The sequence below is a fragment of the Cheilinus undulatus genome, linkage group 5 (assembly GCF_018320785.1).
Source record: "Cheilinus undulatus linkage group 5, ASM1832078v1, whole genome shotgun sequence".
In the NCBI taxonomy this organism is placed as follows: domain Eukaryota; kingdom Metazoa; phylum Chordata; class Actinopteri; order Labriformes; family Labridae; genus Cheilinus; species Cheilinus undulatus.
Window position 1 is genome coordinate 8,171,035 of NC_054869.1, and position 26,335 is coordinate 8,197,369.

Sequence of the window (26,335 nt, forward strand, 5' to 3'; positions counted from 1 at the left end):
TTCTTCCTGCTTCAGTTTCCCTCCACTTTGATTACCCTCACTAGTTTCACCTGGGTCTGGTTAGTCACACCTGTCTCTCTTTGTCCAATCACTCCCTGTGTATTTAGGTTCCTAGTTTCTCCCTGTCCTTAGTCAGATTGTCTTTGGTGATGCTCCTTGTGCCTCCTGTGCAATTTACCTTTTGTTGGACTTTGTTTAAAGTGAGTTTTTGTTTAGTAGATTTATCCCTTGTGGTTCTTCTGTTTAGTTTTTCCTTGTGTTGGACTTTTGTTTGAATTAAATAATTTTTTGCATTCTGCATTTGGATCCTCCTTTTGAGTTTCTTGCATAACCTGATGGTTAGTTTGGAAATAAGTTTTGAAATCAGTTTTTACTGACAGAGCTCTCTGTGTCTGCTGGTACTGGAGAATTAAGGGTTAAAATAATACTGTAAACAGTACAATAAAAACAGATCTCTGTACATTAAATTGTCTCTTTTCATAACTCCTCTTAATGTGAATATTTAGTCTGCATGTAACTAAAACACCATTATCTCCATTCTTTGTATCTGTTTGTTTATGCTTTTGAATTCACTGTCGATTAGTTGATCTCTGGTTCAGTAAAATCCTTTCTGATTAATATCATATCTGTGGGCTCAAATGTATTGATTGTCAACAAATCAATCACTCTCAACAACACTTTAAGATTGTAAACCCCATGAATGAAACAGGCTGTTATGGTGATAACTACAGACTAAATGTCCGCGTCTCTTTGCGCTACATTGAATGTTAGCATCTTAGCTAAATTTTAGCTCTGCCATCTCGACACATGACATTTATGTGCCGCTGTTTTACTGGTTGGCTTTTCTCCAAAGCGTAAAGATTGGCAGATATTTTAAAAGCTATCCTTCCTTCATATTGAGTCTACATGATTGAATTTCTAAAGTGGAAAACTGTAAAATGTTTCAGTGAACACATCCAGCTATCTAGCAAGCGCCTACAGCTCACGTGTCTCTCATAAAAGGTCACTGCAAGATTACAAACGCTGAGCCAGAGCGTGAGGACCGGACTGAGAAAACAAGCAGCAGAGGCTCAGCGAACCGATCCGTAACATTAAAACCAACCATAGGCCGATCCATGCTATATTTTTACTGATGCAGGGCTGCAATGATCGATGCACTTGGACCTTTAAACACCCTGTAAAGTGAAAATGAATCTGTATTTAGGTTTGTTGTCAGGAGAAATATGATCCCCTCAAATTCAAAAAATGTTACAATCTGAGTGTTGACTTCATGAGTAGAGCACAGCTGCCTCGCTCTGTGCCAGAGAAGAGACAAAGTCCGTTTTCTGACTCAAATCTCTGTTATAATGCTTAAAATGATCCATACACCACTGTGACTGATAGATTTGGCAAATTTACCTCACAGTGAACAAAAAAACGGCATTTAACTGACTGTTAACTTTCAATAAAGGCAGTGGCATCAGCTAACAACACACTGTACTGAGGTGAAATTGTTTACCCAGGAACACAACTGCTTTTGAGAAACAGCCACAGAACAATAGGATATGTTAGGCTTATAAGCAGATGCTATGATACGATATGATAGGCTACAACCTGATTAACAAACTGAATATGATACAATAGACTACAGTCTTTAGGGGACTCTGGAGCAAACCCAGTTTTGAGGTTAGCTTTTTGTTGTTGAAAGTCAAATAATGGCTAAATGAAAAGGTCAGATCAAGTTTACAACACATTCCCATCTTTTCAGAGAGCTTTATTCAACTGCATCTCAATAACTGTGTATTTTGTTACTACCTAGAGGGCCTGTTGGTCAATATTTCTTAAGAACACAATGGTAAACAAAGTGCAGCAAGCAGAAGCAATTCATGACTAACCATTCATTATCCTGCCCAGAAAACTGACGTATGTGTGCCTTTTTTTTTTATTAAATATCAACATCTAATTTTCAAAATGATATCTGACGTGACTCCAGGCCAATAGTGTAAATAAAAAGAAAGCTAGCTCCATCTGAAGGAGTCATTATTTTCGGAGGCTGCCTATGATTGTCAGGTTAGTCGCAGAATTCATTATCCTGATTCCTCAAGGCTGAGCAGAATTGATTCTTATCAGTTTCTCAAACTGTTTTGTCGACCAGGCCAGAGCCTCATCTCCATATCATTATTAGAATAAATTTCATATCATCAGGATTCATTCCTATGATGTGGTGTCCCTGCAGCTGCCATCACATTACACCCTGCATGACAACATATAGTCACACTGGCGATGCGTATCATTTCGAAACTGAGCATCAAGTGTGTGTCAGCATGGCAGAGAGAGAGTGTGACATCTCTCGCTTCTCATCTAGTCTTTGCCCCAGCAGGCTTAGCATATAAACAGCACTGGTTTCTGTGCCATAATTGGGCATTACAGATAAGAAGCATATCTGGGGCTGCAGCTGGGCCTGCGAGGCTGCCATCCCATCAGCACCTACACACTGGGAGAAGGCCAGGAGTGACATGCATGGCTGATGACAAGAGGCTGGGTACGGCCGTGAGCTCAGGGACCACAGCCACACTCGAACAATGACACTCTGAGCACTGGCCAGAGGAAGAAAGTGAATAGGAACATATTTAATAAAAACCAAACCAGTATCTGTTTTTGAAAAAGCTTATCTTCAGACGACTTCTGCTTTGAATCAGGATAGTGTACAAAAAGGAAGAGAGGCAATGAATAAAAACAGGTAGTTTCATTCCAGACAAATCAAGAATTCATTTTACCTGAGTGAAAGTGAAATGAAGAATTTCTATGTATTTATGGGGAGCTTTCAGTGTTTTTACATCAGGTGAATTTTAAATAACACAGCCTTGAAGTTGAGTGTTTGCTATGTTATTGGTTCCTTGAATTGTTTTATTTAAAAGAAAAGGCAAACCACTATCATATTCAAAAGCTAAAAGAAATGTTTAACAGGATGGATTCATGGATGGATGGATAGAATGACGGAAAAACAAACGAACAAATGGATGGATCACTGGATGGATGGATGATGGATGGACTGACAGATGGATAGAAAGATGTAGGAGATGGATGGATAAATGGGTGGCTGGATGGATGAACGGATGGATGGCTGGATGGATAAATTGTTTAAATGACTGATGGATGCACAGATGCACAGACGGACAGAGGGATGAATGGTAGCATGAACGGATGAATGAATAGAATGGATGGATGGACGCATAGAGGTACAGATGGACTGATGGGTGGATGCATAGGCAGATGGGCAGACAAATGGATGGATGGATGGTAGGATGGATGGATGGAAGGATATATGGATGGATGGATGGATGAATGGATGGAATGATGGATGATGGATGGATGATAAATGGATAAATGTTTGGATGGATGGATAGATAGATGATTGATGATAGATGGATGATGGATGGATAAATGTTTGGATGGATAGATGGATTAAAGGTTGTATACAGTGGATAGACTGATGGATGGACTGATGCATTAACAAATGGATGGATCACTGGATGGATGGATGCACAGAGGCACAGATGCATGGATGTGCAGATGGATGGATGCAAAGATGCATGGACTGAGCGGCAGCTGGATGGATGGATGGATGGACCGACAGATGGATAGGCAGATACAGGGGATGGATGGATAAATGTTCATATGGATGGATGGATGGATGGATGTATGGATGGATGGATGGATGGAGGGTTGGATACAGTGGACAGATGATGGATGGACTGATGCATGGACAGATGGATCAATGGATGTGCTGATTGATGGATGTATGGATTCACAGACTGGATGATGAATTGACCAACAGATTGATGGGCAGATACAGGGGAAGACTGGATTAATGGTCAGATGGATGGACGGACGGATGGATGGATGGACTGATGAATGGATGCATGGATGGATGGATGAATGGATGCATAGATGGATGGACTGATGAATGGATGCATGGATGGATGGATGGATGGATGGACATCTTCCTTCCAGCCTTCTCAACAATCTAAATCTTTAACCTCAAATACACCCGTGCAGAATCACCAGGTCTATGGTTTACCAAACAGCCAATAGTATTTCCAAAAACCTTTAATCATATCAGTGTTTGAAGAGTAAGGACGTTAAATCTCAAGATAGCTTTATATCCAATACCTATGACTTTAGCATTAGCCCTTCAGTATAAAATTCAAATATATGTCCGAGCCATCAGGTTAATGTTCTAAATCTCTTTCTACAAGACTTTTTTTTAACACAAGCATGAAAGGCTGCTTGATCATGATAAAAGAATGGTTAGTTATTTTGATTGGAGATCACAGTTATTCACACAAACTTTCCACTGATTATACCACAGCTGAATCACATGCATTATTCCAGTTCTAACTCCTTAAAACCAGAGCACTTCAAATGTCTGTGGTCGTTTTATTTTTTATTTAAATAATGGCTGACTTTCTGTCTCTTTCTTTAGCTCCTCCATTTTTCAAACTAAAAGGAGTAGATGCAATTGCCCCTTTGGCTCCTCACTTAAACTAAAGTGAGAGCTGTTCTGATGGGAGGAGCAGAGCACAGACTATGTGCTGTATGGAATACATAACAAAATCTATCAGTAAATCAGCATATGCGGCAGAAACATAAACAAAGACAGGAGCAGAAATGATCAGCTGCCTTTGTCTACCTGTCTGTGGCATAAAAGACTAATATTTTCTGAAGCACTTCAGATTTAGAGTAAATCATTTGCCAGTGTTATTGTAGAGCAGCAAAATTATTTAGCAGGAAATGAATTAAATCTTTAATAAATACTGCCATAAATGTATGATGAATCTCCATAACTTGGTTTGAATTTCCACATCTGTGTTTAGGTCTGTGGAAGTCAAACTAGTGTTCAGCATATTCCCGTCTGTCTCCTTCAATATAATGGCAGCTAATCTTATTTGTGTCTAGCCTTCATTAAGTCAGACCACTGGGCTTTAGCAGGTAAGTACCGCATGGAGGTATTTGTTGGTTCTAATGCAGTACTTAAGGTCAAATCGCTGCTTCATAAGCCTGTTAACAAGCTTAAAACCCCCTCATCTGATTACCCGACGACGGTGGCCTCCATGGCAGAGTCACACTGCTGATAACCCTCATGTTGCTCATTCCTGCGCTGAACAGGCGGCTGATAAAGCTTGACCGTTGTTTTCTTGTTGGGAGTCCGGTGACCATCCATCAGACGACCATAAAAGAGGAATTCTGCGACTTGTTTATGTCCTTCAAATCTAATTGGGCCTTGCTGCAGCTCCCACGGCATGCCATTGCTAGGCAATAAACAACAGAGGGAATGGGCAATTACTTCATATCGCTGCTGGACATGGTAATAGTTATTGGCGCGCTGAGTCTCCCTCTCACCATAGTTATTCCCATTGGCCATAGAATACAATTTGTGGCCTGTGCACAATTGAGAAAAAGGAGAGCGGTGACCTGGGATATGAGGGTATGATTAAGTGTGCCATTAAAGAGCTCAAGACAAATCATGAAGGGATGTGACAGGCAGCCAGAGGTTCCAGCCTGTGTGCAATCTTCTGTCAACCTTGCTGCTGTCAAGGAAAAATACACAGCCATCACTGCTTTTCATTTTCTGTTTGAGACTTTGATGGCATAGTTAGAGATTTAAGTGGGTTATACATTGAAATTCATCATTCCTTTGCTTTATGTTAGCTCAGTTTGAAACCCTGTGCATTTATAGTAATATTTATAAATCTATCTTAAACCTTATTAAGGTTTATGATGCTCCCTGACCCTGTATTCTAAACTGAAGTCAGATAATTCTGAGAAAAAAGAGCTCAGTCCCATTTCAGAGGCTGCAACCTTCAGAGAGTGCATCTGAAGACCGATTACATCAGCTGACAAATGCGTCTTCCTTTCCCTGGTCAATGAATGAATGAATTGGTGCATCCTTTGTGGATTAACATATCCCAAGATTCATTGTGTACCAATTCAAAACAGATGGCAGACTCTCAGTGGGTTGAGTAATACACGTTTAAATAATGATATTTGTTTCGACTCAATTAGAACTACCAGTATTGATGTTAAAAACAAAAGGAGTCTCAAATCTTAAAATGATCTTTGAAGCAGTAGATGAGCCACATGTCATTGCTAAAGTTAGCTTATTATCATCCTGTCAGGGAGGCAATGAAATACAGAATGGTTATGAAAACAGGGAAATCCAAGGCAAGAATGTGTCATTCTGGACCAGCCCGTTTGGCTGATGTTGACTATAAAGACTGGGTTCATTCTGCTAAGGTGTCATAGTTTATTCCTTGTTTGTATGAAAAAAAAAAAAAAAAGAAAACTACAGTTCCTCCCTTCAATTCTTTCCCAACTACTAAAACTTAATGGTGCTCAAAAAGGCTTTTAACTAATCAACTGATGAGGGTAATTGGATATTTGATATCACATTTATATGTTTATTTATGAACATTTTTATACAAACCTACTCCTACTGGCAGGAGGCCAGAGGTATACTCGCTGTTTCACCTTATGTTCATGTATGCATCTGGTTCAAGGCTGTCCATAAAGGGGAGAGCTGTCTGCGGCCCATGGAGGTCAGGAAAATCATGACCCATTGTAAAGTTAATCTGTGACAACCCTATTATATATTTAATTTTAATAATAACCACTCTCATTAATGAAACTGGAACTATTTTAAGAGGAAAGACAATCAAATAATTGCAAAAAATAGGTTAAGTAGAGTGGGGAGGAGTGGTGAAAAATGGTTACAGAGTGTAAAAATATGGGTTTAAAGAGGCAAAAATAGGATAAAAGCTGCAAAACTGGTTGAGAAAGGCAAAAAATGGGCAAAATGGGTGGGAAATGGTGAAAAGCAGTTGAAAAGTGTCAACAATCGGTTAAAAAGTGGCAACAATTGGTTGAAAAAGGGGGGAAAAATAGTGTAAAGGCTGCATGTGGATCAAAAGTGGAAAAATGGGCAATAGCAGCCATGAAAAGATGTTCAGAGGTAGCATGAATTAATAATCTGAACTTTGGAGCCCAATAATAGCTTGAGACACTTCTCAGCTTTGAAATGAAGTAACTGTTATCCAGGCTACTGATCCAACACACTTGCATTGTTGTCATCAATAAATCATCAGTAAATCACAACTGGGTCAAAGGGACATGTGGCAGCCAGGGTGGGACCGTGTACACCGCTTTCCACATTATTATGCAAATGGCATTTTTCTCTTGTTTTCCTAAATATTAATGCAAATGACTGAGAATATTTTTCAACCATTCAACCGAATATTTTTCAGCCATTAGAGCATAATTCCAGTGTTTTTGAACAAACTTCATAATGATAACCACTATTTTTTTTTTAATAAAAATCTCAAAACGCACTGTTCCACATTATTATACAAAACTATTTTAAAAGATTTCATAGGTTGTAAAGAACTGAAAATGGTCATTCACTGAATTTGCAGTGTTAGGAGGTCATATTTACTGAAATCAAAGCTATTTCAATCAAAAACATCTTAACAGGCAAAGTTCCATGTTAACATAGAAGAAATTTGTGGCTGATTCAGAGCACAGAAGGGTTCCTGCAGATAAAGGCATAATGAGGAAGGTTTCTGATGGATTAATACATCGGATTAAGAGAGCAGCTGCTAAAATGCCATTACAAAGCAGCAAACAGGTATTTGAAGCTGCTGGTGCCACTGGAGTCCCACCAACCTCAAGGTGTAGGATCCTCCAGAGGCTTGCAGTCGTGTATAAACCTACTATTCAGCCACCCCTAACCAATGCTCACAAGCAGAAATGGTTGCAGTGGGCCCAGAAATACATGAAGACTCATTTTCAAACAGTCATTTTTACTGATGAGTGCCATGCAACCCTGGATGGTCCAGATGGAGTAGTAGTGGATGGTTGGTGGATGGCCACCGTGTCCCAGTAAGGCTGTGACGTCAGCAAGGAGGTGGCGGAGTCATGTTCTGAGAGAGCTGGTAGGCCCCTTTAGGGTCCCTGAAGGTGTGAAAATGACCTCAGAAAAGTATATAGAGTTTCTGACTGACCACTTTCTTCCATGGTACAAAAAGAAGAGCAGTGCCTTCTGTAGCATTTTTTTTTTCATGCATGACAATGCACCATCTCATGCTGCAAAGAATCCCTCTGTGTCATTGGCTGCTATGGGCATAAAAGGAGAGAAACTCATGGTGTGGCCCCCATCCTCCCCTGACCTCATCCCTATTGAGAACCTTTGGAGCATCCTCAAGCTAAAGATCTATGAGGGTGGGAGGCAGTTCACATCAAAACAGCAGCTCTGGGAGGATATTCTGACATCCTGCAAAGAAATTCAAGCAGAAACTCTCCAAAAACTCACAAGTTCAATGGATGCAAGAATAGTGAAGGTGATATCAAAGAAGGGCTCCTATGTTAACATGGAACTTTACCTGTTAAGATGTTTTTGATTGAAATAGCTTTGATTTCAGTAAATATGACCCCTTAATGCTGCAAATTCAATGAATTACTATTTTCAGTTCTTTACAACCTAAGTCCTCCTCCTAAACCACCTGTTTCATAGAAAAATTAGAACTATTTTCCTACTAACTTACACTAAATCTCCTCATTGTTGAGCCATATTTCAATGCTAAAGGAGCTCAGCTGATTTCAAACAGGGAGACTGTTTCTACTCATTCATTAGTCATCACTCACTTATCTCTCTCTTCTTCCATTATTTCTCTCTTCCCACTCTGGTGATCAGCTGATTATGAGTGTTCACTCTCTTAAGCACTAAGCTTATCAGATTCTGCCACAACCTCGTTCCACCAACCATCATGCCCCTGGCATATTTTGAATCTCTTTCACAGTCAGCCTGTCATTTTTTGGATGCTGAAATCCTCCTCCACCCCAGCCACCTCCGTTCAGTTCATCAGCATCTCGTCCAGATCCTCACAGCTCCTCCTTTAAGGCCCCTTTATAGCTATCCCAGTCCAGCTTCTCAGAAGTCCACTCCTCATCTGATCCTGCATCCCTCATCAACACCATCAACAGTGTCTAGACTCCGTAGGGGGTGTCCTATTCCTGCCGTTTGTCTAACTACCCGTTTCGATACACCATGTCATCACAGTGAGTCTAACTGCCATAGACATTAAAAATTTCTTTTTCATTAAAATCAGCAACATAAATTATTGTTCAACTCATATAAAAGCTTTCCTGTTTAAAAGACCATAAAAGAATGATATCAACAAAGATTTGAATGCACAACTACCACATTGTGTGTCTACACTGTGTAACATTACTGCAGTAACTTACATGCGGTCTTTTACTAATTCATAATTATGTGTATGAATATAATCTTCCAAAGAGACCTATCTTTTGGTTGTATTTTCCTCTACATCATCATATGGAATCATCTTTAAAAATTTAGTATTTTTCTTGCTGAAATGTAAAATAAAGATATTTACAAAGATTTTGTCAGATTAGAATAATGTAGTGGGGCATCCTCCTGTTATTATTACTGTCGGGGTTCTGGGATGGAATTTAGGGGTATCAGCACTCCTAAAAGGGGTTAAAATTTCCTTTGGTGTGATTTAAGCTTGAACCAAAGTTGATGTCCTTGAAGCAGGCTGCCCAGTTCAAATCCAGATTATGCCTCCTCTACCATATCATTCCCCCTCTCCCCTTTCTGACTCTACCCACTGTTTGACCTACATTAAAGGCAGAAAAGCCCCAAATTAAATCTTCAAAAATGGATGAAAAAGGATCTTCCATCATATTTTCTAACAAAATAATGAAAGACAGCACAGAATGTAAATATTTATCAAGATCAGTGTTACTCATAGCTGCTTAACCAAAGAGCCAAATTGTTGAAAATACCATTGCAAGAACCTCAATCTGAGAGGTGAAAAGTGGCAAAAATGGCTTGAAGTAGCAATAAAAATAATCTAAAGGTGCCAAAAATGGTCAATGGCAGCACAAATGGCTGAAAAGGGGTGACAGTGGGGAGAAAAGGGGAAAATAGTCAGAAAGTAGCAAAAATGGATGAGAAGTGACAAAAAATGAGGTACAGGTGGCAAAAAAGGTCCAAAAGTGGCAAAAAAAATGAGTGAAAGGGCAAAAATTGGGAAAAAAAAGTGGCAAAACGAAGAGGCAAAAATTTAGGAAAAAAAGGAAACAGGTATTTAATGGCAAAAGGTAGCTTATTTGGATGGAAAAGTGGCAAAAAATGGTTAAAAAAAGTGGCAAAAATTGGGCTAAAACTGGCAAAAATTTGAGAAAAAAAAGAAGTTACAAAAACGGACAAAAAAGGGGAAAAAAAAAAGGTAAACAGAAGCTGTTCAGGACCCGCTGCCACAGGAAGGCCCTGGGCATCCTGAAGGACTCATCCCATCGAGCACATCACCTGTTCCAACTGCTACCCTCAGGAAGATGGTTCAGGACAATAAGAACCAAAACTAACAGACTGAAAAACAGCACATATCCCAGAGCAGTTTCAATATTAAATGAGAAACTGCTCGAGCACTGAATGAAACCGCAAACAATTTCGTTGTACGTTCTACAATGACAATAAAAATGATTCTGATCCTGATTTGATGGCAAAAGGTAGCAAAAAGTGGCAAGAAAAATGGAGAAAAGGGCAAAAATGGGGTGAAAGTGGCAAAAAAATGGGGAAAAAGTGGCAGAAGATTTTGCAAAATGGCCAAAAAGAAAAAAGAAAAAAGGGGTATTTAATGGCAAAAGATAGCTTAAATGGGGGAAAAGTGGCATAAATGGTGAAAATTGCAAAAAAAAAGTTTCCCTTTTTTAAGGTTTTCTGGGGGAATAATATTTAAAATTAAGACATAAAAGAGCCACAAATAATCACAAAAGAGCCACACGTGGCCCCAGAGCCACATATTGAGTATCATTGATCTAGATAGTATGCAGGTGTTTGCCAACATTTCTGGCATTCTAAAGTAATGAACTATCCAGCTTTAAGTGCATGGGACTTTTGTTCTTTTGCATTGTATTTTAAACAGGTATTGATATTGTTCGATTTTTTTCAGAATCATCAGAAAGTTTAACACCCTGAAAGCCCTTCACACACACTCTCTACCCTAAATTGACCTGGGACATATTTCAGCTTGGAAACCCCCTGTTCTGCTTCCACAGATAAACCCTCGGTATGAAGATAAGTATTTCTTTGTCCCTCTGTCCTGACCGAATTCTGCAGACACAGAGTCTTTCTGTCTGGCTGCACCGTGATACTGAGATTGACTGTCTTGGATGCATTCTATCTATATAAAGCAAAGTGACTGAGAGGATGCATTGTATATTTTTTTATGTGGCTGCTGGCTGCTTGCCAGATGCCAGGCATAACTCAAAGTGACAGAGTGACCCTCAAATAGCCGCCAAAGCTTGAGCATTGTAACAAGATCCTGCAGACAGACCCCACAGTGGCTCTGCTTGGATCCATGAAGCTGTGAAATGTCCTTAACTAGTGCAGAAAACAGTCAAATGGACTGTCAGGACTAGTTTTCAGCTTCTTTATAACACAATCACTTTTAACAAGATGCTGCATCTTCAGAAGAAAAATATCTTTTTTACCTTCAACTATTTTTTTCTTTTCTCTATCCCTTTTAAATTCAGGGCTTTAATAGCTTTCAGGATTGAGTGTGTTTTAATAAAGGGCTGTTCAGATATCTGTGACCTCTACTGGTGACCACGATGAAATGCAGTGACAAAAACAGAACCTGCCTCCTCCTGTGTAATTCCCTGCAACCCCCACCCACCTTCCCTTCAGCCTGAGCTGTAGCAGCCTGTAATTTACACACATGATGAAGTCACATTTCCCTGGAGAGAACAGCAGCTAGTAAACGCATACAGGCTTTACTGATAGATTAGAAATCAATCAGGAACATCTTCCTAAGGAGAAACGTTTCACCATGATGCTGATGTCTCATTAACCAACACAAGAAGCTGCTGTAGCTTTAGTAGCTGAGATGAAACAGCTTTGAAACTCCTCTCTCATGTCTGTTTTGAGGTAGAATGTCTCTTCAAAAGGCAGTAATTGAGCAAGCACTGGTTGTCACATTTATATGGCATCACTACATTTACTGTGTTTCAAGCTGTTGGTTGGAAGAAGATAGATGTACGAAGCCATGTCAGAGGGCTTTAAGAAACAATAACAAGCTTTTTTTTTTACTATTTTGATAATAAAAAGACCTTTTAATCAGTTTGTGAGGAAAAATACAGTATTTCTCAGCCCTTATTGTCACCAAACACCATAAATAAACACTGCACAAAAGGTAAGGAAATTGTGTTTCGTAGATTATTTCTTTGTTGTAACAATGCTTCTTGGTAATAAATATTATACCCAGTATGTGGGCAGAATCTGGAGTCATCGCTGAACATAATGATCCTCCACATGCTCAGGTTCCAGTGGACGTGTTGCTGACACCAGTGCAAACAGGCCTGACGGTGAAGAGCAGTCATGGCAGGCCTCCTGGCAGCCCTATGAGACTGGAGGTTGGCTGTTCCAGACTGTCTGGGCGTAAAGCCTTCAGCTATATCGTCCTGCAAACCTTGACTTCAAATCTGAAGAAGACAGCCCACTGTTCCTAAGTGCTGACAAGGTGATGAAACGGTCTTCTTAGGGTTTCATCTCCTTGGGATGCCCACTTCATGGCCCGTCTGTGGCATCCCCCCTTATATGGAACTTGGCCTCCAGTTTAAAGCTGGTACTAGGGCTCACTCTAAATAATGCCACAACTTGGCAGCTTGAAGTTGTCCTTACCTGCAGGGGTGCCAGTCAAACATGACATGCTGATTCCTGGAGCAGACACCTACTGACCACAGTAGCAGGGCCCATGCTCACAGGTGCTGACAATCAGGCACCTGATTGGCAGCACCTGGGAGTACCAGAAGCTCAAAACAAGATTCAATAACAACAGCAAAAAAAATCTGTTTGGCACTGGGAGAGAAGAGTTGGGACATTTTTCATGGCTGCAACCCACAGACTCAGCTCTGCTGCTCATCCCATGAATGCATGCTCCCTCTAAATGTGGCACAATTTAAAAGGCAAATTAACAGGTTTTGAGATTTATTGCCAAGCAGCAACAAAAATAAATAATCTACCAAACACAATTGGCATTTTCTGTGCTAAGTTTATATTTACTAGCCAAAACAATATTTGGCATCTTTTTACTGGTATCATGCATTAATAATAATGTCCAGAGGGTTCATTCCATGATATTTTAATAAATAAATACTGTAATTTGAGCAATTTTGAAGGATATATTTCCCTTTAAAGTCCTGTCTTAGGAAAACAAAAATCTTTTATTTAAAAACTTTCAGTAATTTTATATTATTGATTACTGAAATAATGGAGATTGACTTCTTTAGATGAGAGTGGTTTTAAGAAAAAATAATGTTTCAAAGTATAAGAAATGTTGACAGTCTCACTTTAACTACTCAATCAATTAATCAATCAATCAATCAGTCAATCAACGAACTTTGTTTGTATATCACCAATTCAGAACCGAGGTTATCTCAGGAAATATTAGAAAGAGGGCAGGTCTAGACAGTTCTCTGTTGTGGGCTATTATAATAGACCAGCACTGATCATTAATTTTATAATAAAGACTATACCCTGTCATAAGAAGACCAGCTTTTATCACCGTGAGCACAGCATTAGCGTATTCAGCCACAGTTACAGTGGCAACAAAACCTTGCCCCAAACAGGTAGGAATGTCGAGCAGGAATGTCGAGCAGTAATGTCGAGCAGGAATGTCGAGCAGGAATGTCGAGCAGGAACGTTGTATTCATTGACTGTATTTCACTGTCTCTTTGCCAACTGGAGCATCAGGTGCAGCTCCATCATGCATCACTTTCTTCCATGAATGAAACAACTTGTGATATTCACTCAAGGAAGACCTTTTTGAGCTCACAGAGGTCACTGAAGAAGATGTGTTAGTCTTTACGTTTACATCTATGCACTGATGCATTGGTTTAACATCTAAACCAGCGACATCTGCTCTGCTGACAGACGTTGGCAAATAAAGTGGCATGAACTGATATCAGGAGCATATTTCTATCTGTTATGGTTAATCAATTTAATGGTGACATCTGGAAAAACTAACTGCTGATTAAGGCCTTGTCCACCTGTTGGCAGGTATTTTCTAATCTGAGGTTCTGTGGGTTTTTACCTTCTATACCCAAGCAAGCTGTGCATAGGTAACTGAAAACACGCCTTCTTAAAAACTCCTTCCAGGGGGAAGATATTCAAGAAATTATTCTTAGAAGAAATCTCATTGCAATTTTCTTGACTCATACTGAAAATTAAATATACATTGTTGTATTAAAGGAAATGATCATTTTAATGTCTTTCTAGTTTTTAATAAGAAAAAATATACAAAAATAAGTAAAGTATGCAGAAGAGAATAGGGCCAAGCATAATGAAAAAGTAATGTCATACGCTCCAAGAATGGAGTCAAAATATGAAGAAGAAAAGATGAAATGTTGAGAGTGAAGTAGAAATTTTGAGGATAAGATTAAAATACAATATCAAGAAAAAATAGTCAAATAGTCAAACTAAAAAAGAAATGGATAAAAGGCTTTTGGATCTGCTGCTCCTGCAGCTCAGAACCTGCTGCAGGAAAATCTATGTCTGGGGGAGCTGGTCTCTTTCAGTTGTTTTAAAGATAAACTAAAGGTGCTGGAGGAAGATTCATCAGGTTGTACATGATTTGATTGATGACTTTCTGCTCAATGACTCAGGAGTCATTGATCTGTGATTGTAGTGTTTTCAGTTAAATGTTTGATATCTGTATCTCTGTTAACCATGCTGCTGCCTGCCTTGGTAAGTGCACTCTTGTAAATGAGAATCTTGATCTCAGTGAGGTTTTCCTGGTTAAATATATTAAAAAAATAAATAAAAATGAAAAAATAAAAATTAATAATAACAATAAAACAAAATAAAAAAGTTGAAATTTAGTTTTGGCATTAAAGTAGAAATGCTGAGAGTTAGAGGAGCTACTGACAGCAGTAGGAGCTGCCAGAGTCTGCAACACTGACAACCACACTGTGTTTATGAGCTCGAGAAGAAGGAATCTCTTTGTTGTTACATCCAATTCTGAAATATAGTGTCTTTGCTACAAGGTCTTTTGTAGAGATTGTTACAATCTTAAAAATGTTTGACTGTATTGTCTAAATTTTGATTTTGTCTCAAAGTTGCACTTCAACGTTATTCTTGTCATTTTGACTTTATTCTCAAAGTTCACAACATTATTTTTTCCTTCACCCTGGCCCTAACCCTCCTCCGTAAAAGTAGGATTTCTTTAAAACCACTCTTGAAAAAAAAATGACATTTAAATGTTTGCATGGTGTGTAGAGCATAACAACTCTGCTGGAAAATATTGTATTACTCTGGTATTTTGACAGATTTCAGGTTAAAGGAATATTGTACTTTCTAGAAAAAAATGCAGTAGGTACTTCAAGGAAAAATCAAAATGACAAAAATAAAGTTGAGATACAATTTTGAAAGAAGTCAAGTCAAACCTTTTTAGACTATAACGAACATTGGATGTTGACTCTTTCTACAAAATGCCTTGTATCTATGAACATGTGAAACTATAATTCAGAACAGGCTTTAACTACAGACAGGGAGACGTTTTTCCTCTTTTAACTCTTAAACACAGTTTAGTTGTCAGAGTTAGGCTGTAAAGACTATGGCAGCTCCAGCTGCCGTCAGTCAGGCCCGTTGCGGTTGAGGAGCTGACTTACAGCGACTCTCAACATTTTGACTTTAATGACAAATTGCATTTCAACTTTTTATTTTTTTAATTCAGCGTATCTCTTGAATTTGTCTTTCAACTTTGATCTCAAAATTTCAACTTATTTCCTGTCATTTTGACTTTGTTCTCAAAGTGCACATTATTTTTTCCACTCACCTTGGCCCTACCCTTCTCTTTAAAAGTAGGATTTCTGTTAAACTGTTATCAAAATGTGACATTTGGATGTATGCATGATGTGTAGAGCATAACATCTCTGCTGAAAAATATTTTATTACTCTGGTATTTTGTCACAATCCATGTAAAAAAAAATGTTGCACAGTGTGCGATTTGAAAATAGCAGTAAGGCATTTTGTTTTTTTCCCTGTTTCTTTTAATTGCTCAGCTTTGGTTTACTGCATTTATGTGTAGACAGAGAAAACAGAGATTTGGGCCCAGAGTGCATGGTATCTCCCCTGTTTTACGTCTCTGGCGTTCGACATTATCACTTCATTTCCATCGTAGACACCAAACTTGTGCTGTTGTTGATGTTGCTAACTGTGTTTTTGTCGTGATTACACACACAGTAAGGCTGCCCAATCACAATCATGTTGTTTTCATGATCATTGGAAGTCAAAATTGTGATTGAAATTGAAAATTAATTTTCTCAGCACTAATAAACACACAGCTGCTCTCTCCATATGTTGATGGTCAGAGTTGACTGAGAGTGACAAAGGTCACTGCTGATTCTCTGAAGACACAGAGCTGTAAAAGCTGCTTTGAATGAAATAGTAAAAAAACAGCGAGGAAATCTCAGCAAGGAAGTCTCTGACTGAGCTGAACTTGTCTAAAGAGACAAATGAACTCCTCAAAGAATGCCACTGAATGTTGACAGGGTGTGCTTCTTACAGCCTGTTAAAGTGCACTGTTGCATTTCCATGTGGACGAGGATGTTTTTGAGAACATTGCATGGATGGACAGGATATTTTTTTTTTAAATTGAACTGTTTTCAAAGACTTCAACCTGTGTAGGAACAATGTTTTAAAGAGGAGGTTAGAGGAAGTGCCCTGAGGGAAAAAGTTCAACATGTTTTTGTTGTTGAAACAGGAGAGAAAGCGTCAGCATTTTAGGACTTTTCCACCTATGAGTATTGGCTACAGCAGTGATATTCAGCGTGTGGCTCTTTTGTGATGATTTGTGGCTCTTTTATGTCTTACTTAGAAACATTCCCATTTTTGCCAATTCTTTTTGACACTTTTATCCTGCTTTTGCAGTTTTTTTGCCCCTTTTTTGCCTTTTTTTACCACTTATTGCCCATTTAAGCTGCCTTTTGCATTAAAAACCACCTGTTTCCCATTTTGCCAATCATTGATGCATTTTGCCAATTTTCCCACCTTTTTGCTGATTTTCACTTATTTTTTGCCATGGTTTTGCCACTTTTGGACCATTTTTGCCACCTGTAATTCATTTTTTTTGCCACTTCTCACCCATTTTTGCCACTTCCTGCCCTTTTTCACCACTTCCTTTAGTCACTTTTCACCCATTTTTGACACTTCTATAATGCTTTTTGGAATTTTTTGCCCCTTTTTGCCTATTTATGCCACTTCTCACCCATTTAAGTTGCCTTTTGCAGTGAAATTCCACTTAATTCCCATTTTTCCACCTTTTTTCCGATTTTTGCCCATTTGAGGCACTTGTCACTCATTTTTTGTCATGTTTTTGCCATTTTTGGACCATGTTTGCCACCTGTTACTTTTTTTTTTTTTGCTACTTTCTCCCCTTTTCTGCCATTTTTCTCCCCATTTTTGCCACTTTTTCCTCAATGTTTGCCCCTTTTTGCGTATTTTTGCCACTTCTCACCCATTTAAGCTGCCTTTTGCAATTAAATGCCACTTTTTGCCAATTTTTCCACTTTTATTCTGATTTTTGCCCATTTTCCCACCTTTTTTCAGATTTCTGCCAGTTTTTGACAATTTTTTGCCACCTGTTACTTATTTTTCCACCCATTTTTTCCACATCCTGCCCTTTCTTGCCACTTTTCTCCTAGTGTTTGCTGCTTTTTTGACCACTTTTGCCACCTTAAACTTACTTTAATTGCCACTTTTCACCAATCAAATTGTGGATCTTGCAAAGGTTTATTTCAACAATTTGGCTTTTGGTTGAGCAGGGTTGAGGAACACTAGGCAAAGGGTATTGGCTTCAAATCAGCTCTGATGTCCATAATAGCATCTCCAGATGCTAAGCTTTTTAAAGCTTTAAAGCTTTTTTTTGTAGAATTAGTTATTAAAACTGAAAGTGTATCATTTTAAAGTACTCTGTGTCTAAAAATACTAAAGTATCAAAAATGTAGGCATCCTTGTATGAGAATATGATGATTTTAGAAATGTTTTTAAGCTCTTTGCATCATTAAAGTTTAGTTACACTTACATAACTCCATTCTAGATATTCATTGAATAAGTCATGAATGTAGAATATTACATGCACAGCACCCAGATCTGTCTATTCAATCAGCCCTATGACTGATGCGATACAAATCCTCTTTTCATTTATCTCAAACATTAGTTGTGGTTCTGCAGATTTCCTAAGAGAGCACCACCTTCAGTAAGACAGAGCCAAATGTAACTTATCCTGATTTTAAAGACTGTTTCTCTGCTGAGGAGATCAAATCTGCCCCAAGATTAATAGCCATGTAAGAAAATCCAAGTGTGTCATTCTGTTATAGAGCCGTTACATTTGACTCTCCTTCAAAACTCAGACAGCTTGTTAAATCTGATCTGTTTCACCAGCTGAGCCTCCGGTGAAATGAACCGACGCTGACACAAAGACAGACTTCCTCCTGGTGGGTTCCTATACAGACCCTAGCCTATCAATACTTAAAGCATAAGTTTATGTGAAGTTTACAGCAAGTCAATTATAGGTGAGGGGCGTCGTGGTGTTACAGGCTGTTAAACTAACAGCCCAGTAAAGTCTATCAGTGCACATGTAGCAAGTATTGCACTGAGATACGTCAGCCTGCTTCATTAGCTCCTTAACAAGCTGCAGACCCTCTTCTCTGACACATTTGACAGGGCTTCAAGTGCAAACTGAAGCCAGAGAGATGAGGCTGCTGGATGACAAGGTGAAAATATGCATTAGTCATAGTTGGCCAAAGTTGCTATTAGAAAGTGCTCTACATTGCAAAAGAGGTTGCAACAACTTTGCATAAAGAGATGGTAAGTTTTCTTCATTTTGGTGATGATTTCTCTGCATAATAATCAGAACTGTTCAGTTTCCTACCGTTCAGCTGGTTGTAGACCACATCCTCCAGCCTCTCCAGCCTCTGCAGAATGGACTGCCTGTCCACCAAGTTGGAAACTTTGCCATTCCTGGCTCGCAGCCTCTGGTCAGAAATACGCCCTATCTGGATGAGCTCCTCGGACCGGTCCTGAATCCTGCAGTAGACCGAGAACAGGATAATCCCCACGAACACCAAAATGTTGACGGTCAGCAAAGTTTTGATTTTGCGTGCCACAGCCATGAAAGAGAAGATTGTCCGGCTGACTCAGTCAAGCCCGGCAGCTGTCCGCATGTGTGGTGGTGGCCTGTGACGCTTTGCTTTTGCCACCTTACTGTGTGATGCAGGAGGCTTGATTTACCGCTCGGAGAGGGAAGGTCAACTCCGTTCAGCACCACGGACAGCTCCCGAGGCTACTCTCACTTCTTAGCCGGGCATCACGGCCGTCACATGGACACTCAAGGTGGGAGAAGACGCTGGAGGGCTCGGCGCTCCGCTTTGCTCTATTTGTCGGCTGAGAAACAGCTTGCACGCGCTCTGCCGTTGCTCGTGCTACATATTACGAGCGCGACATAACGCCAGGGAAGGCATTCGTTCTTTCTAACAGCCTACGGCAACAGCAAAACATCTCTCCCCCGCCGAATCCTTAGCCCCAATACGTCTCGTCCATCTTACCGGAGATGCACTGCAATGAGGGCTCGCGCGGCTGCATCCTCGTGCTAGCACTGCTCCGCTGTGACATCTCCCTCTTCAAAGACGTTATGGTCACTCAATCCGTCCCGAAACCGGAGCAGCGTCTGTCCACAAAAATATGTGTATGCTTCAAAAACAAGGCGGCGTTTCTCCCCTCTCTCTCTCTCTCTCTCTCTCTCTCGCTCTCTCTCTTCTGTCTCTCTTCTCTCTCTTGCCCTCGCGCACTCTCGCTCTTTCTCTCTTTGCTAACTCCCTCCGTGTCTCGCGCTGGGTTTGTGCTCAGTCAGTCCATTGTTGTTTCCCGTGACGCTGGTGTTAAGGAGTCGGGAGAGTTGAGAGCAGATTTGCCCTCAAATGCGGTTGAGGATACACAGCCGGACTCTGGCATGCTGTCCCTCTCTCTCCTCCTCCTCCTCCTCTCTCTGTCAGGGAGGAAGAGCCGCCGTAGCCGTTGCGTCCTGACGTTTGCAGGCACAATCATGAATATGCACGAGCCGCGTATGTCTCGTAGGATGGCATAAACAGCACGAGGACAAGCAGCAAAAACGGGAGAGCGGGGCTGGCTGTCACATTGTTTGACTATCAAATGAAGCTGTCTTAACCTGACACGCCGGATAGACTGTTTCACATCCATTTCATGAATATACTTCACATCCATCTGGGAAACCTCCCATACAAAGGTCAGAACTTTTTAAAAGATTCTCAGAAGGTGATTGGAGGAATGCTCTGTCAGTCACATTTATTACACCGATCAGAGCGACAAGACAAAATGAGGTAGTAGACAAACACTATGGCAGTGCTAGCCTGAGATAAAAAGGCTAGCGCTGCCATAGTGTTTGAACAGCTGAGTTTCTCTGTGGCTAAAATTCATGCCAATGTTTATCAAAACATGCAAAAACATGTTCTCTGCTAGGAGAACCTTTCAAAGTGGCTCTTTGTTTCACTAAAGATATGTGACATCTGATCAAACTATTACTTCTCTATAGCTACATACAAGCTAATCGCTATTAGCTAGGATGTGGCCTCCAGCACAACCCCAGTAACAATCCCAAACTGGAGATGACGCAAGTCGAAAGAAGAGAAAAACATCTTTTCGGCCATGACAAGCTTTCATAGTGACTCTTTGTTCTTGATTTAATAAAGAAATGTTAGGTTCGAATAAAACTGCTACAGCACCGTAGCTACATCCAAGATAGACGCTACACTCCTGGCAGTCATTGCCACCAGCTCACAGTTCAACCATAGACTGTACGAAGAATTGGGCAAAACTCGTGTGAGATCAGTCGACTGCTTACAATAGGCGGGCTAAAACGGTTCCTGAAGCCCATTCCCGGAGGCTTCCATATTGAAATCGCGGTCTCAGCTGAACTTTGGATCAACCTAACGGCCCGCCCACTAAGTGCGACTTCCTGTCAGCCTGCTAGCTAGCATTCCGGTTGACAGAAATGGAGCCTCTGCCTGCCAAGCTGTCAATCAAATGAGACGCGCCAATCAGCTTCCATCCTAAATATAACTCAAACGATTGTGGTACAAAAAAATCCCCCCCCCCCACAGTGGGAGCACAATAAGACACTAGCTAATGAGACACGTTTGGTGTTTTGAACCAGGCTGTAAACCAGTTTATTTTGTGTGTCAAAACCGGCTGTTTAACGTGTGCAGACGGAACTTCCGGTGTTCCTGCAGCCAGCCTCAAGTGGACAGTTGTGGTATAGCAATTTTTGGCATTTCCGCATTGGCTTCATTTTTTAGGACCAGAGGTTGCCGCTTGAGTTCAACTCTATCCTGCCTGTAGCTATCGCCTAACCTCGCAAAGCAGATGGATACGCCTGTTTACGTGTTTCTCACTGGCCAGTCCATCTTGCAAAGCTCCTGTCTGAACCATCTGGTCCTGGTTAGAAAGTGACAGGACCAATCACAGTACTTTCTGGCGCAGTGGAGTCGTGACGTATGCAAGCAGCAACAAGAAGCTGGTGCAATTATGGTGGAAGATATTAGTGTGGATGCTGCTAAAGCGCCACTTTTATCAGAACGTGACAACATTTCTTTGTTAAAAGAAGAACAAATAACAACAGTGAGTTGTTTTCTTTTCAAAAATGACAAAAGTTGTGTACTGACATGTCTGTTGCTGCCATGGCTTGCGTTATGCAGTTCCCTGTGGAGTTTAGTCCTCAGTAGGGGCGCAGCTTCATGGCGGCTACGTCATGTGTTTTGTTGTTCTGATTGGCCCATAAAGATGACAGAACATTCATCCAATCACCCTTTTGTTCAAAAGCTCTGCCCTTTCCCAAATGCTGTGTATGAGAGGTTTTCCAGATGGATGTTTGAAACAAATCCATCTGGAGTGCCTGGCCAGCTATCGCCTCATTCTCCTCAAATGACACTGATTGATCCATTCGTCTTCTATTTGGTGTAGATTGATAGCTTTGCAAGATGCATTAGCCTGAGGACAGTCTGACAAATCCATCTGCTTTTCAAGGTTGAAGATTGTAACCATAAAGGACAGCCCCACCTCAAGGTTGGTTGCTTCAGTAGTTAAAAATGGATTTTTTCCAGTAATAAAAAAACACATTTTAATTTCTAAGCTTGGGACGACTTATACATTTTAAAAAGTGCACTTTGTGCAAAGTGCAAAACCCACTTCCCAAAAACTTGGGACACTGTAAAATGTGAGAGCAAACAGAAGACAGTGATTTGCAAATTCTCCACAATTTACATTAATTTGTGCTGATTACAACACAAAGATAAGATATTTCATGTTCAGACTGATTAAGATTGATTGTTTTTTGAAACTACACCTGAAAAAAAAAATTCTGAATTTGATGCCTGTATTGCATTCCAAAAAAGTAGGGACATGGCCGAGAATAGTCTGAGCCATTGCTCAAAAACACCTGGAGCATCCCACAGGTAGGAAAATTGGTTAGAGGTGCTTGTACCATGGTTGGGTGTAAAAAGCTCAGTTGTTCAAAATCAACAATGGCACAGGGTTCTCCACTTTGTGAAAGACTGTGGGCGAAAAGGCCAACAGTTTAGGAGCAACCTTTCACATGCAAATACAAGGAGTTTTAAGATTTCACCATCTACAGTCAGTAATATTGTATTGTGGAAATTGTTAGACACATTTCCTTACAGAGACTTAAAGTCTAAATCTGGAGAAATGTGTTCATGCAAAGGGTAAGGTCAAAAACCAACACCGAATGCCCTTGACCTTCAACTTTAGGGAAGACTGCATTCAGAAAGAAAATGGCAAAAGTCTGTGATGAATTTTACACTGTGGGCTTAAGAACACTTTGGAAAACCACAGGCAGTTTACACTGCTACACTGCTGCACTGCATGTACAGATGTGAGTTAAAACTGTACTATGCAAAGTAAAAGCCATAGGTCAACAGCATCCAGAAGTACTGCATATTTCTCTGGGCCTGAGCTCATCTGAGATGGACTGACCTAAAGTAGAAAGTGTGCTGTGTTCTGATGTATCCACATTTCAAACTGTTTTTAGAAATAATGGCTGTTAGGTCCAAAAGCCAGCATCTGTGATAGTACGGGGTGTATTAGTGCCAATGGCTTGGGTCACTTGCACATCTGTGAAGACACCATTAATACTGAGAGGTACATACAGGTTTTGGAGCAGGGTATTCTTTATCCAGAAATCTTTTTCAGAGGTGCCCCTGCTTATTTCAATGAGACAATGCTCAGCCACATTCTCCCTGAATTAAAAGAGCATGGCTTCATGGTAAAAGAGTGCTGGTGCTAGTCTGGCCTGCATGCATCCCAGACCTGTCTCCTCTTGAATATAAAGCACAATAGAGAGCAAGGGTTCTCAACCTTGTCAGCCCATGACCCCCAAAATAAAGGTGTTAGAGATCGGGGACCCCCACTGTACCTGAAGGTGGCTGAAAGTCATGCACATTCAAGAAAAGTCATGTGAAGACAAGGCTGCCCATGTTAATCCTTTTGTTTAAAACAGAAATGAAACACTTTAAAATAGCTTAGAAGGGTTAATAATGGCAAACAAAGCTGGGAAAGGTGGTGGAATTGGAGTTTAAAAGTAGCAGAAATGGGTTAGAAGTGCCAAAATTGGATCAAAGAGGCAAAAAAGTGGCATATTAAGTGGTTAAAGGGGATTAAAAAAGTGGCTGAAAAGGTGTTAAAGTAGCAAAAATTGGAGGAAATTTGGTGAAATGGGATATTAAACTGATATGAACTAGCAAAAAAGGATTAGCTGAGGAAGAAATAGGCAGAATTGGCTTAAACTGGAAAAAATGGGCATATTAAATTGTGAAATTTGGTGTAAAAAGTGGTAGAGAGGGGTAAGTGGGTCAACAGAGCCAACAATAGTAGAGTCACAAGATTTGGTTTAGAAGTGGCAGAAACAGGCAGAAAAAATTGGTGGAAAGGGTTTAAAACTGACAAAAAATGAGTTTTAAGTGGCAAAAATGTGTTAAAGTTGGCAAAATTGGTGTGAAAATATGATGACAATGGGTTGAAATCTGGCAAAATTGGTGTAACGTGGCAACAATGTAAATTAAAAAATATTCCTAGTTTTTTTTAAGGCATCTGGAGACCCCCTGTCAGTGTTCCGCAACCCCCAATGGGGTTCCGACCCCAACGTTGAGAACCACTAACATAGAGTACTGCAAACCCAGCACTGTTCGGCATCTCAAGATGAACATCAAGCATGGTAAAGACTCCCTTTCAGTTCTTAAACAATTAGTGTCTTCAGTTCTCAGACACTTACTGTGTTATAGGTTATGAACTAGAAGTGTTGGTTGGACCATGTCCAGAAATGGTCTGGTGCCCTTTGACTTCCTGAATATGGCTAATGTGTCTCTAACTATGGCACCAAACAGCACATCTGTTTGTGCATGTGTGTGTATTTCAGTCTGTTTGTGCAGCATGTTAAACAACAGGGAGGGAAAATTAAGTTTAATGTTCAGGGATTTGAAGACCTTAGTGGAAGAAATGTTTCTTCTTCTACTATTAAGTGTAATTCCAAAACCATCTACATAAAAAAACTAATCTCACCTACAAAAATCACCCCACTGTTGTGGATCTGCTCCCCAGAATTTCAAGGAATCCATGGACATGTCATCAGATCAAATATTCATAATCATCAAGATGAAACAGAGCCTTAACATTTGTCATTAATAAGTAATGTGACAACCAACCTGTTCTCCCATACTTCCACTCTGTAGAAAAGCCTTCTGGTGTACTGTGAAGAACTGTGAAGATGTTTTAACAGATTTTTTTGCTTCGTAATGTGAAGGTTAACAGGCTCCAACTCACCTCTGACAACATCGCCTGCAGCATCTAAAAGCTTTAGTGACATAGCCTGTATCCTATGTTTTAATTTGCATATTATGTAAGCGCCCCACTGCATGCATGGTCAACCTCGGGAGTGTAATCATCATTTCACCAATCATATGCTTGGATGGAGGTTGGACTGCATTAAATTATAACTAACATATCATGCACAGGGAAATAAACCAACCTGACTACCTGAAATAAATGACTTCTGATAATCAAAATAATTGGAAGATGACGTGCCGTTTATTTTTAAACTTGAATTTTCTACAACCAACATGTGAACAGAGTTACAACTGTTCATTTTAAAGCAGATACATTTGACTGAATATCTCAAAAGAAACAACACAAGATGATGCATACCTGTTAAAGATATAAAAGTTAAAATCAAAATTAGGATCATATTTTTACAAGGAAAGTAAAACATACTAACATCATGCCCAATAACAATCAGGTTTATTTCAATTTAAGACTTCTTTAGAAGGATCTTGTGAGTAACTATCAGCTTGTTTCAATTTTGGGGATCAGTGGATCTTACATCTTTGTTGATTTTGTCCATTACGTGTATCTCATTGTGCTTTCTTATAATGGCAGATCAATAATTTTCACCCTGAAAAATGTAATCGGATGTCTCCTTTAGCATCAGGGCGTCTTGGGGGAGCATGGGAGTTTGCACATCCAGTCTACAGCAGGAGGAAAAGGCTTACAACTGTGCCCCTAAGGATTATGTAATGGGTACTGCAGGAACGTGGTTCTGGGATCATTACTATGATACCTCTGTTCCCTGAATGACCAAAGTGAGAGTTATATCTACATTCTTCTCAAGTCGAAAACCTTCACAACATATGCAGTTTCCCCATTGTCACTGATTGTCTTGACTTTTTCATGGACAGGATCTCAAGGTGTAAGGCATAAAAATTTGGGTTTTTGGTTTGGCAGCCTCAAAATTGCATGAATTTAAAGACAAAAGTGCACATGCACATACAGGTGCTCTTTGGAAACTCTGGGTTTGCTTTGTTCATTCATCCTGTGAAGATGTGGTTACATGAGCAAAAAAAGAAAAAAAAAAGTTCTGTCCTTAAAACTATAATTGAAATATTTCAAACTGCATCTGTGCTTTGTAAAAGAAATCCAAGTCTCACTTTAAGCTTGTATTACATTAACATTCTTTATTTTCCAAGGTTGAATTCTTTTGAAATTGGCTGAGGCATTGTGACTTACCAACGTCTCTATCAGGGCCATTGTCAGCAGTGGCTTGGTTGTATTTTGCAACATAAAATACATTTTCATGTTTTCTGGACAGAATATATGGTTTTAGTTAACCTGAAAAGTTAACTTTTCTCATCCGTG

General features: G+C 39.9%; 1 protein-coding gene across 1 annotated transcript in view; it reads right to left on the minus strand.

Annotated features, from left to right (window-relative positions):
- The window catches only part of galnt9 (polypeptide N-acetylgalactosaminyltransferase 9), a 204,809-nt gene extending 184,746 nt beyond the window's left edge, over positions 1–20,063 (minus strand). The window contains exon 1 of the mRNA XM_041788115.1: positions 18,993–20,063. Within this exon, the coding sequence (XP_041644049.1) occupies positions 18,993–19,233 (241 nt within the window). The 5' untranslated portion in view covers positions 19,234–20,063. The remainder of the gene's footprint in view (positions 1–18,992) is intronic.
- Positions 20,064–26,335: the final 6,272 nt, after the last annotated feature.